This window comes from Mus musculus, chromosome 4 (assembly GCF_000001635.26).
Source record: "Mus musculus strain C57BL/6J chromosome 4, GRCm38.p6 C57BL/6J".
Classification (NCBI taxonomy): domain Eukaryota; kingdom Metazoa; phylum Chordata; class Mammalia; order Rodentia; family Muridae; genus Mus; species Mus musculus.
Window position 1 is genome coordinate 66250390 of NC_000070.6, and position 17978 is coordinate 66268367.

Genomic DNA, 17978 nt, shown 5'->3' on the forward strand with positions numbered 1-17978 from the left:
TGGAGAGCTGTCATCTGTTCTGTTATCTGCATCCTCTGAATCTGCATTCAGTGTTGTATGCTGAGAAAAGGTCACAGTGTGATAAATCCATCATCTGCCTCCCAATCTATCCACTTCACTTAAATACCAGGCACCCATTCTGCATGTCTTCTATAACCTTTTTAGCTTCTCTCCATTTTTTTCTCCCAACTTTTGAAGTCACTGCAGTCACTAAAGATGGGGGTGCATCACCTTCAGTTCCAACCTATATCAGCAAAATAAGATACTTACCACACAGTAACAGTAAAGCAGTGGCTTGAACACTATGAATTAGCTTCTTTATTGTCCTTGAGTCTGTAGGGCCAAAATCAAATTTCTAGCATGGTAGATTTCTGGTGAGGTCCTTTTTCTATGCTTTATGTCTCCAGGTAGCCTCTCCTCTGTATACATTCATTGCTGTTATCTCTTCTTATAAAGGCATCATAAGACATCAATGCTTATGATTTCTTCTAACCTAAAAGGCTTCCTTAAAGGCTTTGTCACCAAATGCAGCTACAATGAGGTTAGGCTAAAGGCTTCAATGTATGAGTTCTACTCTGCAGTCCAGTCTAAAACACCTGCTACTCAGAACCTCAAAAAGATGAATCAAGGCTCCACTCAGAAGAACCTTGCATTGCCTTTCTCCAGGATTCCAGGCAAATGTTCTCCATTGACTTTACCAACCCATATTGACAGGGATTTAAGGACTTCAGTTTCAGATAATGACCAACTGTGGGATGCTAAGCATGTCCCTTTTAAAGGCTGTCTCCTCTCATTTATAGAATACTGTAAGGAACATAGATTTGGTACACCACCAAAAGAATTTTTAAATTATTTTTATAATTCTTTCAGATTTTATATAATGTATTTTCATCACATTCAACCCCCTACTCTTTCATCTAGCCCACCCCAAATAACCCCCCACTTCTCAATCCTATCCACATCTCTCTCTCTCTCTCTCTCTCTCTCTCTCTCTCTCTCTCTCTCTCTCTTTCTCTCTCCTTCTCTCTTTATTTCTCTCATTCTATATTTCCCAGGGGCTTTAATTTTTGTGCCCAGATACTCCTGGTTTTAAGGCCATTCATTGAAGATCTCTAGACCTTCAAGGGATATTTCCTTAAAGAAATCCATCTTGCACTAGAGGAAACTGAAACCCAGTTAAAATAAGATCACACAGTCTTCAAAAGACTCACAAATCTGAGTCTCCTGAATTCTCCTCTTTACTTCCAAGACCACATCAATCATTTCAATGGCCCAGCCATGTGCATCAGACAAGACTCATTTACCTAAAACACTTCAATATAACAGAAAGAGCCACATATCTCCCCTAGATTGGTTCCCATGGACTTGTGCAACATGTACACAAAGCCTAAGGCATAGCCAGTACTGCTCTACTACTGTGACAAGGCACTATAACCAAGACAGCCTGTTATTTTATAGTCTGGTTTAGTTTTCGTAATGCTCATTTTTGTTCACATATTTTATTTTTCATATTGAAAACAGATTCTTATTTTATACAATATATCCCAACCAAAGTTTCCCCTCTCTGTTCCCCCTAGATTTCCCCATACACATCTACTCTCCCCAAGACCCATTCCTACTCTATTTTCTCAGCAGAAAAGAGCCAGCCTCAAAGAGATAACAGATAAACAGGAAAAAACAAGATACAATAAAACAGGTTGAAAATGCTCATATCGAGGCGGGACCAGGCAAACAAATAGGAGGAAAAGAGTCTCAAGAACAGGCAAGATTATGAGATACAATCACTCCAACTGTTACCAAGACAGCTTATTACAAAAAGCATTTAATTACAGGCTTGCTTAGCACCTCTCAGAGGGTTAGTCCACGATCATCATGATGTAGAGCATGACAGTCAGACGGCAGGCATGGCACTGGAGTTGTAGCCAGAGCACACATCTCTTCTGAAAGTGGCAGGCAGTAGGAGACTTTGGTCCTAGGGTGAGCATTTGAAACCTCAAAGCCCCCACCCCCAATGACACATTTCTAACAAAGCCATACCTCCTAATCCTTTTAAAATCTTCACCAACTAGGAACCATATATTCAAGACTATGAACCTAATGTGGCCATTTTCATTCAAACCGCCATAGTTACCTATGTAATTCCATCCTTCTCATGGAAGGTGAAGTCAGGGCAGGTTTCAGATATTTTTTTTTCAGGCAGAACCCTGAGTGGACATAAACAGAAATTGATGAGGTACCCACGGAGAAAGCCTAGGGATGTGTGTGTGTGTGTGTGTGTGTGTGTGTGTGTGCGCGCGCGCGCGCTTGCACATGCCACAACAAAGCCTGTGGTTTCCAGAAGACAACATTGAGGTGTCACTTCTGTCTATCAACCGTGTGGATTCCTAAGACTGAGGTTAGTCATCAGAATTGGTAGCAAGTGCTTCACCACTGACCATTCTCTCTGGCAATTTTAAAGAAAATGGAGGGCTAGGGGATGGAGAGACAAGAGCGGAGCAATTGCAACTCACTCTCTTAGGAACAGCAAGGATTTTGCTGCCAATGACCCAAAGGGTCCAGCTTCCTTGTTAGTGTTTTCTTAAGCAATGTGACTTGGGCAAGTCTAGCAGGCTGATGCTCCTCAGTCTATCAGTCTGTATGATGGAGAGGCTCCCAGTCCATGACAGGGTTTTGTTAGAACTAGATGAAAATCTTTACAAAGCCCTTGGTCTTTCCCTTTACCGTGTTATGGGGCTAGAGGTTACTAGTTCTTTACCTTTGCAGATGCCCGAGAGTTTGAAATGCATATTCAGTCAGGCAGACCTGGAATGGAGTCTGAGAAACATCCTTTGAAACAAACACACCAGGTACTTCTTTGTGTTGTTGTTGGGGAGTGTACATTTACCTTACTCATTTTAAGGTTCTCAAATTAGATATGACTGATATAGAGTTAAGATGTATTATTTGTTGTTGGAGTTTTCTTGGGAGGTAGATATTGAATTTCGAGCCTTACACATGCTAAGCAAGCACTTTACCAATAAGCTTCAGCCGTGTCATTTTTATTTTTCCTTTGGTTTGTTTATGAGACAGAGTTTAGCTAAATTATTCATCAGGCCCGAGAAATCCCTGAACTTGTGACCCTCTTAACCTAGAATTCCCAGTGGCTGGGATTACAGGCATCTGCTACCAGATATTTTTTTCCCCTGAGATAGAGAAGTTCTCTATTTATAGTCTAGACTGGGCTTGAACTACATAGCTCATGATTATCCTGCCTCACTGCCACAACGTCCTGTGTACCATTATTACTGGTTTAAATGGTACAAGTTTGATATATATTATCTCAGTGAAAAAGGAACCCAGGGACAGTGTTATCAGAAAGGATTGTAGTTTGGAACAGTCATCATGAGCAAGAGGTCTTAAAATGAAACAACCACACCTTATATGTTTATATGTAGGATGAATAATTTATGCCCCATACCCAGTGACATACTGCAATAAGTAGTAAAGGTTAACAATATTAGACCATTTAAAAAATCCTAGTGTTCAGTGACTAAAATCAGACAAGGATGGACCACACAAGTCAATTTAGTTTCCACATATACTGCTTAAAATAAATACTATATTGCTAATATTGGATGGAACATTTACTATTTATGGGCTTCAATTTTTCTCCCAAGTGATGCTGAGAAATTATCATGAAGAATTGATGTAAGAATTAAGCAAAAATACTGTATACAAAGCACATACTCCTTCGATAGACTCATTGTAATACTTCTTTAAAAAAAAAGATTTATTTATTTCATATATGGGAGTACACTGTCACTGTCTTCAGACACACCAGAAGAGAACATCAGATCCCCATTGCAGATGGTTGTGAGCCACCATGTGGTTGTTGGGAATTGAACTCAGGACCTCTGGAAGAGCAGTCAGTGATCTTAACCACTGAGCCATCTCTTCAGCCCACTTGTAATACTCGTAAAAGCGTCAAAACCGCAGTAGAAACCTATTCCCACCCCCAATTTCTCTGCCTCAACTCCAATCTTACATTTGTTTAATCAAGCAATTTACAGGGGGTAAAATAATTAGTGGTTTTAAGTGTTTTTGATACTACCAGACACTGCAATCAGGATAAATCATCTTTGACATATGCCTAGATCCTTCAAATGACAGATGACAAACAAAAGGAGGGCAAGGTTCTTCCTCACAGGCAGAATCATTGAGTTAATGGAAGAATTATTGCTCCAGCAATCCACTCCAGTCCTATTGAAAGGAACGGTCCAATTTATCAAAGCTAAATGAACATTAATTGCAGCAGTCTGGTAAGTTTTCCAGCCTCTATGACCTTCATTGAATTTTAATCCAAAACAGATAAGATTTTCTTCCACACAAGAGGAAACAACACAATTAACACAAAATGACAGTGAGAATATGAAGCAGCCTCACACATGTGTGTGCACGCGCACACACACACACACACAGACACTGATTCAATATGACTTAAAATTTAGCACCAAAGAGGCAGGCAGATAAAAGGTAAACATGACTAACATCTGCTGTGCCTCTTACCCCTCCTTCATTCAGGAGGGAAATTGGGGAGGCAGGAGGCAAGATGAGGAAGGTGGCAAACTGTAATAGAGACAGAATTTGAGTTAACTGCTGTAATTAATGTTATGTCTCATTGGGGAGAGATTAGGAAAAAACAGAGAGGGAAGGAAGAAAAAAAACAAGTATTATTTTGCTATTAAAGACGCCCTTGAGCTGGGGAACATCCACAGAAGAAGTCTGAATTGGGTAATTGTTTGACTATCACTGAATCTGCAGACAGGATGATTATACCAGTGAAGTGAAATATAGTAGTAGTATGGAACCTCCACCAGGTAAAGCTCCCTGCACACAAAGGAGCAGACTTTTAGCTGATAATAGCTTACAGTAGAGGGGGGCATAGAGAGAGACGAATAGTGGGGACCATGCACACCACATGTACACACATGCTGCAAAGCAACCAGATTGGAAACCCATTGTCACTCACCTGTCACATAACACTGCAGCCATTCTTGGAGATCTGCAAGCATTACTCTGTGTGTGAGTGTGTGTGTGTGTGTGTGTGTGTGTGTGTGTGTGTGTGTGTTTAATTGTGAGGTGCAAACACACTACAACCTGTATGTCAAGGTCAGAGGACAGCCTCAGGTGTCATCCCTCACTTAACACTTTGTTTGAGAAAGTCTCTTGTTTTCAGTTGCATATGCTTGACTAGATGGCCTGGTGGCATCTGTAGCTCTGCATTTCTCCCATTTCTACCTCCTGTATCACAGAAGGAGAACTGAGGTTATAGATGTGCGTGCCCTATGTACAGTTTTTACATAGGTTCCAGGTATTGGAGTTCAAGTCATCACATTGACACAGCAAATACTTTATCTACTTAGTCAACTCTATAGCAATAGAAGCATTGCTTTTATGGTTCACAATCATTCTGAGATGCAAAGCATACATTAGATGACTTAAAAATATCATGGTGAATAGAGATTGACCATATATAAAATGCACCATGCTTCTGCAGTATAATAAATCTCACATAATAAAGCAGTCTAATAAATGAGCAGTCATACAGTACTACTACACAAAACACAAGGATTAGCCAAGTTTCCAACCAATATTCTTTGTGTGTAGAGAGGGACTCCAGAATATAATTCAGGGCTCTATACAGCCTTTACCTATTCTGGCTCCTTCAACAGTTCCAATATGTAATGATGGCTCAGTCCTTCCCATCCTTTATGTTCTGGACAGTTTGGAAGTTTGCTAGTTATATATTTGGAGATTATATCCCTCCTAGGCCTTTTCTGACATTTTATTGCAATTGGAATGGATAGTTTGAACTAGGAGGCTCTTCTTAATGCCTCAAGCCATGTGGTTTATGCCATTGGCATACCTTATTACTGATTAGAATAAACTTGAATACTTAAACAAGGTAATGTGTAGGTTAAATAGAGGAGCCCAGGAAGATACTGTCTACATCCCATTTAAAAAATTACAGGTGCTACCTTATATAATAATAATAATAATAATAATAATAATAATAAAGCAAACAAACAAAACCAATGGAAATTTAGGTAAAGACCTAACAAAAAGAGACCATCAAGTTACACTCTCAACCCAGTGAAAAATATGCTTACAAGAGATACAGAATTGTTTATGATAGTGTTCTCTGTTGAGAATATTTTCATGCAATAAAGCAATCTTTTCATGGTCAGTTAAAAAAAGAGAGAGATACAGAATTGAGTAGAACCAGCGGGAAGAGACAAGGAAGATGAGAAAGAAATTGGATTTAAGCATCTAAAACCATAGGAATATCAGGAGCCATAGCAAACTGGAAGCAAGGATAGAGTACCCTTTTGAGACCCTGGAAGAAGTACTGCTTGGTTTATGTCATGGTTTTATAGTCCTGGATTCTAATGTAGTTTAGTACACATTTAGATTGTTTTAACACCTATGTTTGTACAATTTATTACAGTAGCCTCAAGAGACAAATAGAATTGGTATTAGTCACACTTCACCATAGAAATGTCACTGCTTTCTCCTGGTAATACATAAATGTCCAGGGTAACATTTGTTTGAGATTGTAAATACCCCATTGTTTTCGAAGTTACCCCATTTGTTAAGCACACATGGTGGTTCTTGTCAGCAGTAATTATTACAGAGACAAATGCTTAATAGTGGGATTCTATTTCCCCATATCCTTCTGCATTTACTAATTTGAAGTTCTACTGTAAAGAAGAGCTGTCACTTCTGCCCCATTTATTTCCATAGTTGATTACTTCTAACAGCATTTGCAAGTCGATGTTCTTAAGAACTCCAGCCCAACTTAACTCAGATGGTATTTAAAGAAAAGGAAATTTAGAGACAAAAGAAAAAGGATTCGTTGAGCTCCATCCTAAGATGTTTTAAGAGCAGTTTATTACTTATTCTGGCCTCAGCCCTGAGAAAGAATATGGTCTCCATAGTCCAATTTACAACAGAGGAGACAGTGAGCATTAGAGGGATTTAGAACCACACCTAATAGCAAACAACAATAAGAGAAGGCACGAATTGAATACACAGCTGTCTGTCTCCAAGGCTCCATCACTTCCAATTATACCAAGCTGCCTGTTGAGCACCAGGAAAAAGGGAGAAAGGAAACTCTGCAAAGGTACCAGCAACCTGAGCTCAGCACTCACATTTAATATAGACTGACTCAAATCATGTGGATAAGAGAATAAACAGTGCGAACATCTACACACTAGTGCCACACACACAAACACACAAAGAGAAGGGCTTGGAGGAAGCTCTGTCTATGGTATTATAGGAACACTGAATAACAGCCCAGGGATCTTGAAGGAGAAATAATTATAAAAGTAGAAGATAGAGTAGAATGGGTTTATCATTCTAGTTTGTATATTTGGGGGAGTTTCCAAGTATAAAGTTCCCCTTGCTCTGTTCCCACCTCAACTTTACTCCATGGAATGGATTGCCTGTCACCCTCTCTTCCAGCCACTGCACTGTCTTCAAATAGACCTTCCCCAATGTTTACTTCTCTGATCCCTATAAGAGGCCTGCCATATACCATCCTCATTGGGCAGAATCCTTTTGAGCTCTTCCTGACATCGCAGCCTCCACTCACCCCAGAGTCCTGGCCTGCACTGTCCATCTTCCTTCCCTCGCTCCTTGCTCTATGTGCTTCTCTCCTGCATGTGTTTCTCCATTAAACCCTTTATCTGTTCCTGTCAAGTTCCCCCATCTACCTGCTTCCCTTTCATTGGTCTTGGCTCCAACTTCTCTCTGTTTGCTTTCTCTGTCACTTTTCCCCTCTGGTTGTTTTTACTCAGATGGTATAGAGTAGTTTCTCAATAAACACTGACAGTTGTCTACTTTTTCTGTCTGGAATTTTCTCTGCCACTTTCTACCTCTATGATACCGAAAGGTCTTCATGTATTCCTTGGCCAGAAGCCTTCAAGGAACTATCTGCAGGGTGCTTTCTCAAACGGAATCCCTGTCTCCAGGATGCATTTTTCTCCTTTTCCCAAATGGGATTCATGTGACTGAGCAGGCATGGATACTGCCTCCTTATTTTCTTTGTCTTTTCTTTCTTTCTTGGAAGGATTAATTTGTTGTTTTTGCTTAATTACTTTTTTGGGAAATCCATACACGAACATTGCATTTACATCACTTTTACCCTTACCTCTAGTCCAACTCCTCTCATGAACCCTCCATTACTTCTTGTTTATTACTGTTACACACACACACACACACACACACACACACACACACACAACCTACTGAGACCATTCATGTTTGGTAATATGTGCTTATGTACAGGGCTTGGCAGTGGGGATTGAACAAACTATATGGGAGATTGTTTCAGGAGAAAAACTGACTTTTTTTCCTCTCTCAGCAGGCACTGACCACCTGTAGTTCTTTATTTAGAGAAAGAACACCCACTTTCTGACAGGTAAAGTAAAGAAGGCTACAATCTGTTGCTGTGTGTCATGATTTGTGCTCATAGCCCCTATAAAGAGCTGCTTCCTGCACCATTGACTCTGCAGTTGGCCATAGGATGGGTTTTGGCCCACAGAATGTGAAAGTAGCAACATCTGAGCATCAGCTACATTTCTGTATTTTCCTAGATCCCTACCAGCTGTCTTGTTGATTCCCTCTGCCATGTAAACCAAATGTCTCTGACTGGGGCTCTGCTGTAGCCAACGTTCCAGAATGACAGGACATGTAGAACTGAGTCACAGCCCCTACAGCTGCCCACACTTAACATGTGTGAGAAATGAAACCGCCAATCCTTGAGACTGGAGGGAGGATAGCTGTAGAACAAGTAACTGAATAATCTACAAGTGTGTATTATGAAGTGTAAGGTGCTTCCAGCTTAAGTGTTCCAATAAGTGCTTATAGTTCTATTATTTTGGGAATATTATTAATCCTTCCATATATATAATTGCCACTTGATACTCTGATTTTACTTTTACTTCAGTTGTGTAAATGACCAAATGAATAACTAGGCATGTCGAGATGACTATGTCTCTCTCTGTAGCTGGTATTTACCCAAGTCTAAATTATAAGCCAGGATTTTAAACAGCAAAATCTGTTTGTGGATTTCTTGATGATGGCAATCAAAGTTGTCCTCTGGGCTCCACATGGAGGTATTCAATTGTATATGGGTACCCACAGAAACTAAGCATATACAGACAGGGACACACACACACACCACATACTTTTTAAAAAGCTGCTTTATTTATTTGTCTTTCCTTCTAACAGAAAAGATTTTCATCGTTATTTTGCATAGATACACCTATCCATCATCACATGATTGATAAAATAAGTGACTGGAAGAATTAGTGATGTGTTATGAATGAGTGAATGTACTTGTTGGAGCAATGGTCTAAAGCCATATTTCACAGAAAGATTTAATAAGCATTATTCCAATATACACAGATCCTTCAAATAAAGCTACCATTAAGAATGGTAATAATAGTTTCTTAGATTTATGAGGCATGTTATAATCCTCAAAGCATTTCTTATATATTATGACATCATAGAATCATAGATCATCTGATTTTGAAGGCACTACAGTAGTCATTCTATCTATTATCCCTTTCAGAATCCTACTGGTTGGGCTTCCCACCTTGGCTGATGCACCCATGTAAACAGGTTTGCTCTGCAAGCTGAGCCACTCCACTGCTTAAAAGCTTCAGTATATTGAGAGATAGTCTAAACTGCCATAGTTATGAATTCTGGTGTCTCCTAGTTTTCCCTCATAGGGGTTCAATAGAACATGTCTGTAGCATTTCCTATGGGGAACTCTTTCTAAAAGAAAAGTGCCTTCAAACGTCTTTTCTTCCACATCAAACAATAAATTTCTTTTCATCCCTCTCATAAAAATATTTGTCACAAAACAGACTAAAGATTTGTTTAAAGAAAACTTCAAGATAAAAGATATTGATCTTAATCCATTTCATTAAGAACTTCTGTGGAAATGTTTAAGACAAGACATGGTATATCAAAATGAAATGATATCATGGTTTAAGGGATATATGGGGTGGAGTTATAATATCCAACCCTATGAAAGAAAACTCGAAACTATTTTACTGTAAAATAATTCTGAAAGAATTATTGATAATTGAAAAACTAGATAAACTAAATATATCCTAAAAAATCTCAATATAATACAGTAGCAGCGCAAAAATGTAAAAACAAACAAACAAAACCTACCTTAATGTAAAGAGCAACAAAAAATTCTGATCACATTTGCTGGGTAATTTTGCACCTAATCTTAAGGCCACCTGGAGCAGGCAAAGAAATTTTGATCACATTTGCTAGGTGATTTTTGCATCCACCCTTAAGGCCACCTGGAGCCAGTGAACTCTTCATTCTAAATAAGCTACCTTCCACAAAGAACTCCAGGCAACTAAGGAATGCTAAGAGTAGGAGAAATAGGTCTTTTCCAGGTTAGAGCACACCAATTGGTTACCAAATGACCAGCTCTGAGAACATATGTGCAAGTAACTTTATACAGATCAAGCAGGTTATATTTAGCAGTATATTTGTAGATGCATATATTCATAAAACAACAACTAATGAAAAGAGAGGCCATGGATTTGAGAGAGAGCAAGGAGGAGTTTCTGGGAGGGTTTAGCAGAGTAGAGGGAGGAGAAATGAGGTGCTTACATTATAATCTAAAAGAAAAGACAAGAAGTCATTAAAAAACAACTGTTTTCTTATTCATTTACATACTCAGATGTCAAACAGCTGCGAGAATGACTGACACTGAGAGTTAATACTGATGAACAATACAAAGGGTACCTACAGGATGCAAGCCAAGAGCCTGCTCTGACTCAATACCTGAAGGCAAATTGCTCAGCTTCTTCTGGCTTTCTTTTTTCCATATCGATAAACTGCTGGCAGGAACAGCACCTCTCTACCAAACTGACAAGGTTCCAAGTTCTATCAAGTGTTTTGAGCACCAGAAGTGAATACCCCATAAATAACAGGCATGATAGACCCTTACTACTGCTAACATTTTAATAACAGCTTTTCCTTTTTGAGCACTTACTGACTGCCAGGCACTATGCCATGTAGAATCGTGCCCAAAAACACAGGCTCTCAATTTGAACAGACTGTAGTTGGAATCTCAGCTTCAGTATTTATCGGTGATGTGCATGAACAGGCTTCAAAATCTCACAAACTACCAGGTTCCTCAACTGCAAATGGGGCAAACAGCACCATCTTCTTCTAGAGACTTTGCTGCATTAAACAAAATAATGAAAGTGTTGCCTTTAAACTGCCTGGCAGCAGAAAGTTCCCCATGCCTGTGACTATTACCCGTCATTGTATTCTACTTCATTCACTCCACTTGTGAGTGGAACCTCAGTTGGCACTGAGGAAAAAAAAAATCTTAAGCCATGGGGAATACCACTCAATTTTATGAGTGACGCAGGTGATTTGACTAAAAATATAAAGGTAATGGCAGAGATAGCACTCAAATTTGGAATTGGCTCCTAAGCCATAAACCCTAATAATTTGCCCATGAAATCCACATAAAAGGGCATAATTGTAAGAAGTCATTTGTGGTACCATAGAATTTGAGCCAACATCAAAGAAGATACATGGCGGTCAGTATATAGTGAGAAACAGAAATGAGGCATCATAAAGTATTCGGTTTTACCTTTTAGCCTTTGCATGTTCAAAATCTCACAGATAGCTATTTTATTAATGTTTAAGGGATTTTTTTGGTCCTTTTTTTAGTTTTTGTTTTTATTTTATTTTATTTTTAAGATAGTACCCATTTTAAGATCTGGCAAGGATTACATATTTGCAAAACAGCCCAGCATATAGTAAATACTCAAAAGAAATGTCAGGTGTTATGACAATCTCCTCTACATCACACAGCAATAGAGGAGCACAAATAAGACAAGACCAGTGTCTTCATACTCCTTCAAACACTGCTGTAATGGTAATATTAATAGCCACTGTCTCTGTGGGCTCACTGTGCATCATGCATACTAATGTTCATCACTATTTATATATTCTCTTCACTCTTTGAGACTGATATAATCGGTATGGTTTTATAGATAAGAAAACTAAGTCTGAACAATGTTAAAGGACTCAGTCAAGGTAAAAGGGAGAAAAAAGGGAAGGTTGGGTAAGGAAGGGAGGTTAAATTAAGAGCCAGCTCAGCTGAATTCCACATATTCATTTTCTTCTGGGCATTTAAGCTTCCTACATGGCTGAGACTGATAGGAGCTCAGGCTAGGGTTGGAGACGGAAATGACAATCCACGGTCTGGTCCCGGTTCAGCAGGAAGGTTCTTTGTTGTACCATCCTTTAGGATACTGATAATCAAATGTTAGACAACTTGGGAAATAGGGAGCTGCTCACTTCAGGATAGAAGTAGCCTGGGGAGCATTTGCTTCCACCTACATAGCCATGGATTATTGAAGGTTACAGGTGCTGAGAACAAAGGACTGTCCTTAATGCTGAGGGAACGACACAGAAGTTAAGGATGCTTTCCTCCTCATATCCTTCATTGACATTTCACTGCGTGACTTTGGTCCTCTTACAAAACATCTCAGGCCTTTACCAAAGGTAAAACGGTACAGCTCATGAAGAACCAATGTGACATGAGTCTGGAATTTCAGGGAAACGTGTTCCCAGAACTGTCTCCATGCCAAAGAGCCATGAGCAAGTAAATTTGCCAAGTCTCAGACTTTTCATCTTTACAATGAGAAGAGTCTCCAGTCATTTTGAAGGCCATTCTCTGTGGTCACAAAAGCAAATGTTTCTCTTTGTGCTCTTGCTGAGCTTGTGTAGCCATGAGAACAAGGACAGAGACCATGGCATTTGAAGCCCTGACTATTCAGGGGACTACAGGCAATGATGAGCCTAACGTGGAGCTCAATTTTCCCACTCACAAAAAAGAGTATAATAAATTAAAAATACTTCTACCTTTTCAATGTAACAGCCTCCCAGTAACAAAAGTGAATGTCCTTGTGTAACTCTGATGTGCACCTTTAAGATTTGAGGGCTTAGTGGAGTTGCACATGTTATTACAGCCTGCACCCCGTACACAACAACAACAACAAAAAGGACAGAGGAGTTAAATAGTTGATACAACATAACCTAGACAAGATAGTGAGGGAAAGAAAATATCACACACGGGGTCTAGGGCCCCAGAGTTCTATATTCCTAGAAACTGGTACTATTTTTGAGAAGCCACCGTTGAGGGTTCAGTGTATCCAAGATATAAGTGCCCTTGTGGCAAATAAAGACACAGTAAGAAATCTATCTAAATCCCAACTAGTGGACCACAAGTTGTGTGTGTGTGTGTGTGTGTGTGTGTGTGTGTGTGTGTGTGTGTGTGTGCTATGCATAGAGTTTGTCAGCTTCTCCATTCTCTCTTCTGCAGGCAAACCCTGCAGGGAATTTAAGTGATATCTGTTTCACACTGAGTTATTATTTTCAAACTGAATTTGCTGAGCAAAGAGAAAAGGTAAGGGATGTGATCCTGGGGAGACTGGTTTACTGGAATAGACACTAGGCCTGGAGACAGAAAAGGGACATTTAGGACTCATTTATAATTGAGATAATCTGATATAGGTTACTAGGTTACAGAAAAAAGTATATGCAAGTAAATGTTATGGCATGAGATGGAATGCACTTAATAAATATTAATTGAAGCCGAAGCTCATGTTCAAACATTAAAGACAGAAGAGCAGTCACACCATCCACCACTCTCAACATCAGATGGTACTTCAAAGCCCATGGGAACTGAGCAAGCACATTGAAGTGGTGTTTACAAATTTGCACCCCAAAATTAGCTTGCAGGCACCCACTTGGGTTGGCATGTGGCTGCATCATTTGCTAAATATATATATGTATATGAAAAAAGTCTACCACACACATTCCATGAATAACACAAAGGCCTTGATTTGTGCTTCCACGTGCAGAGCACTTGTTAGGTCCAAAATTAACATTGCTATCTGGCTGGGGTATGCGTATGTTTTTCCAAAAAGAGAAAAATTCCACGATCTCACTCAGCCCTAATCAGAACATCTATTGCAATGTTGGTTGAGGAGAAATTAAAGCAAAGTTCCGTTCCACTGTAGAATCTCACTAAATAGTGACTCTTGATGGAAGAAAGAACTAACTAAAGAAATGAGAGATCACTCATCTTTCTGAGCTCTGAATTCTCTTTTTGTGTTAGGTATATCATTTCATATTTTCATTTTCTTACTAGTCCATCCTAAAGGTAAAACGGATTAAATTACTTCAAATTGGGTTTAAAGGGTACAATATAGGGGAATAAGGAGCATTGTGAGTATCAAATGCCACCCCAAGACCACCTGATATGCTTTCTGTATACTGCATGTATCTTTTCTTGGCTTTCTATTTCCAGTGCAATAACACAAATCTGGCTGAAGGTATGGTACAGTTGGTAGAGTGCATGCTTCACAAACAGAAAAATTTCAGTTTATTTCCCAAGAATCCACATTGAAAAAAAACAGGTATGGCAACATGCACCTGTAGTCCCAAAACTGGAAACCCACTATAGAAGAATTCAAGAGGGCACCAGCCAGCCAGGCTAGCAAATTACTGAGCTCCAAGTTCAGCAAGACACAGTGCCTCAAAAACCTGGGGAGAGATATCGGTGACAGAAGACAGCAAGTGCTGTCATCTGGTCCCACACATACAGTCTCTCCCAATTCTCTCTCCCAATTCTCTCTCCCAATTCTCTCTCCCAATTCTCTCTCCCAGTTCTCTCTCCCAGTTCTCTCTCTCTCTCTCTCTCTCTCTCTCTCTCTCTCTCTCTCTCTCTCTCTCTCTCTCTCTCTCCCTCTCGCTCCCTCCAGGACTTCTATCCTTTTAAAATAAACAATTAATAGAAGACTGCTCAGTTGATTTTAGTAGCCTCTTGGCAGGGGGCAGGGTGGGTAACAGATTCAAAGTGTTACGTCATTCAACAGACCTAGAAGATGCCTCTGCTTCTCTATGCTCCTAATTTTATCTCTACCATGCAGGTGATGTGCTTCACTTCATGCATTCTTAGGTTGCTACAATGAGGCAATTTTCATAAGTGTGTACAGCACAGTTCTAGACAAATGAGAGATATCCAATAAAGTCTCCAATTGAGAGATAAGAGTGTCTGTGGGACTCAGTGTTGGCTTGAGTACTCAAGAAGAGTTCTATTGCTTGCTCGGTATGGCACGTGGGGTAAGTTTTTGTTTTCTGGGTTTTTGTTTTGTTTTGTTTTGTTTGTTTGTTTGTTTGTTTGTTTGTTTTTCTCCCCTCTGAGTACTTAACAACGAGAATGAGGGAGAAATAGAGACACAGTCCTAAGTGGCTACACTGCCTGCATTCGGCTCATTTCTTCATTCTACCTTGTAGTGGTCATGAGGAGTAAAGCACTCGGGAAAGTGCTTCCTCTTCTAGTTTTACTCCAGTTTTGTTGGCTCAGTAATTTCTAGAGAGACCAGTTGTATTTAGGAACACTAGACCCCACCCGTAAGCCAAGTAAGACAGGCATGTGACAGATGTTAAACAGCTATTTCCAGATATGTCAGCCCAAAGGCCAGAGTTGAATAGCCTTTATTTTCTCCCCTGATGTGCAGTTAGTTTGTCACAGCTGACAGATGATAGATGTGATTGTGACACTCCAAGTAACACCACAGAATCCAACAGATCTTCTGAGGACCACTCTGTCCTCTTACAGGAACGTTCTCTCCTTCCATCTGCAGACTCATCCATATTTCTTTCTATCTCTGACCTTCTTCCCATGCTCAGGTACTCACCATCACAGAAATGTGGAGGATATGCATCTGTTCCTCAACGATCTCCGAGGGCTCCTGGAGTGTGGGAGCAGTGGCCTGAGCCAGTTGCCCAGAGCTGCTCATGGAAACGTGGAAGTACAATGTGCCATTCTCCAGCCACTGCTGCCTCCAGTGAACCAAAGAAATGTCCGCTGCTGTGCCAGACATCTCTGTAAGATAAGAGCAAAGGTTCTGGGTAAGATATATGCCAGACTTTTGTGCTCTGGGAGCAAAGTTGCTGCATACAGTCATGAACCCAGAAGCCTATTATTTTGTCCAGATGTTTTCCCTTCTACCACCTATGATCCAGAGTCACCCCTTCCATTTATAGATGGGAAACCATGGTCGCGATATTTCTCAAGTAACACAAGACGAGAGGCAACACTTGATCTTCATGTGCCCAGTGAAATTTTTCTAAGACCTCATGAATGAAAAGGTGATTCTTCTCCAACAGTGGAGTGAAAATAAGCCAAAGAATAAAAGTATTACAGTTTTCTGAAGTTGCACAGCTAGCAGAAATAAAGAGAAACAGAAAATTGGACATAGTACTACCGGGGGATCCCGCAATACCTCTCCTGGGCATATATCCAGAAGATGTCCCAACCGGTAAGAAGAACACATGCTCCACTACGTTCATAGCAGCCTTGTTTATAATAGCCAGAAGCTGGAAAGAAGCCAGATGCCCCTCAACAGAGGAATGGATACAGAAAATGTGGTACATTTACACAATGGAGTACTACACAGCTATTAAAAAGAATGAATTTATGAAATTCCTAGGCAAATGGATGGACCTGGAGGGTATCATCCTGAGTGAGGTAACCCAATCACAAAGGAACTCACACAATATGTAATATGTACTGGATATTAGCCCAGAAACTTAGGATACCCAAGATATAAGATACAACTTGCCGAACGCATGAAATTCAAGAAGAACGAAGACCAAAGTGTGGACATTTACCCTTTCTGAGAAATACATTCTTAAGTTCACGTGTGAATTTTACAGACACTGATCAGAAGTCCTTGGATAAAATCTGGAAAGACCTATATAGTATATGGTTTAGCTGAGGTTCTAGAGTTAACTCTAATTTGGGAAAGGGGCTAGACAGATCTGATGTTATAAAACTTTCTCAAGCACAACTTCATTTTGGGCAATGCATTATTATGAACTCCAAATCAAGAAAGCTTTGTCACAGATATCTCCACTGATTAAAAATAATTGAAGGATAATGGAGTCATGGCTCAGTCAGTTGAATGGTTGTCATACATACATGAGTACATGAGTTAGGATTCCCCCAGCACAATTCTTAAAATTTTCAGGTGTAGTATATGCTCCAGATCTTGGAAGTAGAGAGAGGGAGATCCTCACAGCTTACTAGCCAGTTAGTCAAGCCATATCCATGAGCTCCAGATTGAGAATGAAACTCTCCCAAAAAAATGTAAGATGGACGTTATCTGATGATGCTACCCAACACTGACTTCACATATCTACTTACACATGTAGATATGTACATGCACTTCCACACACATACATGATTAAGTATACACTCCTCTCTCTGTCTGTGTCTGTCTCTCTATCTCTGCCTGTCTCCTTGTCTCTCTCTCTCTTATACACACACACACACACACACACACACACACACACAAAACTATTGCACAACTCTATTAATGTCACATAGCAAGGAGGAAATAATTAGGCCGATTTCTAGTCATTTGTGAAATCAAAACTCCTAATTTGAAGATCCTAACACGGCACACTTTTATTTGTTCATCAATGCTTTTAGAAATAACATGAATGGATTGTACTTCTATTAAATATTATATCACCACCATAATCTCTTATTTGATAACAAGGGTGATGGAAGTGGCTTCAAATGTATTTGATTGGGGATTATAAATTATAATCTTAGTGCCTTTTACAAAAGCAAGGCATCCCTGCAAACATCTCAAAAGGACAAAGCCTATGAGTGCATTTTATGAATATAGGAGTCGGGAGACTGGCTTTTGGGAGAATTACCAGATCTGCTCTCAAATCAGAATTACTTTGTGAGCCATAGTAGTGCTCATAAGAAGATCTTAAATCTCAGCAGTATCTAAGGCTTAGAAATTTAGTCCATTGTGGTCACAAAGGTGACCTTGAGACATCATCCCTACTATACT

The 17978-nt window shown here is 39.8% G+C and overlaps 1 protein-coding gene across 5 annotated transcripts in view; it reads right to left on the minus strand.

The window, feature by feature from the left end:
• Window positions 1-17978, minus strand: part of Astn2 (astrotactin 2) — a 1023735-nt gene that overhangs the window by 869587 nt on the left and 136170 nt on the right. For all 5 annotated transcript variants that reach the window (NM_019514.3, NM_207109.2, XM_030253680.1 and 2 more), the window contains exon 2: window positions 15804-15991. In NM_019514.3, coding sequence (NP_062387.2) covers window positions 15804-15991 — 188 coding nt within the window. The remainder of the gene's footprint in view (window positions 1-15803; window positions 15992-17978) is intronic.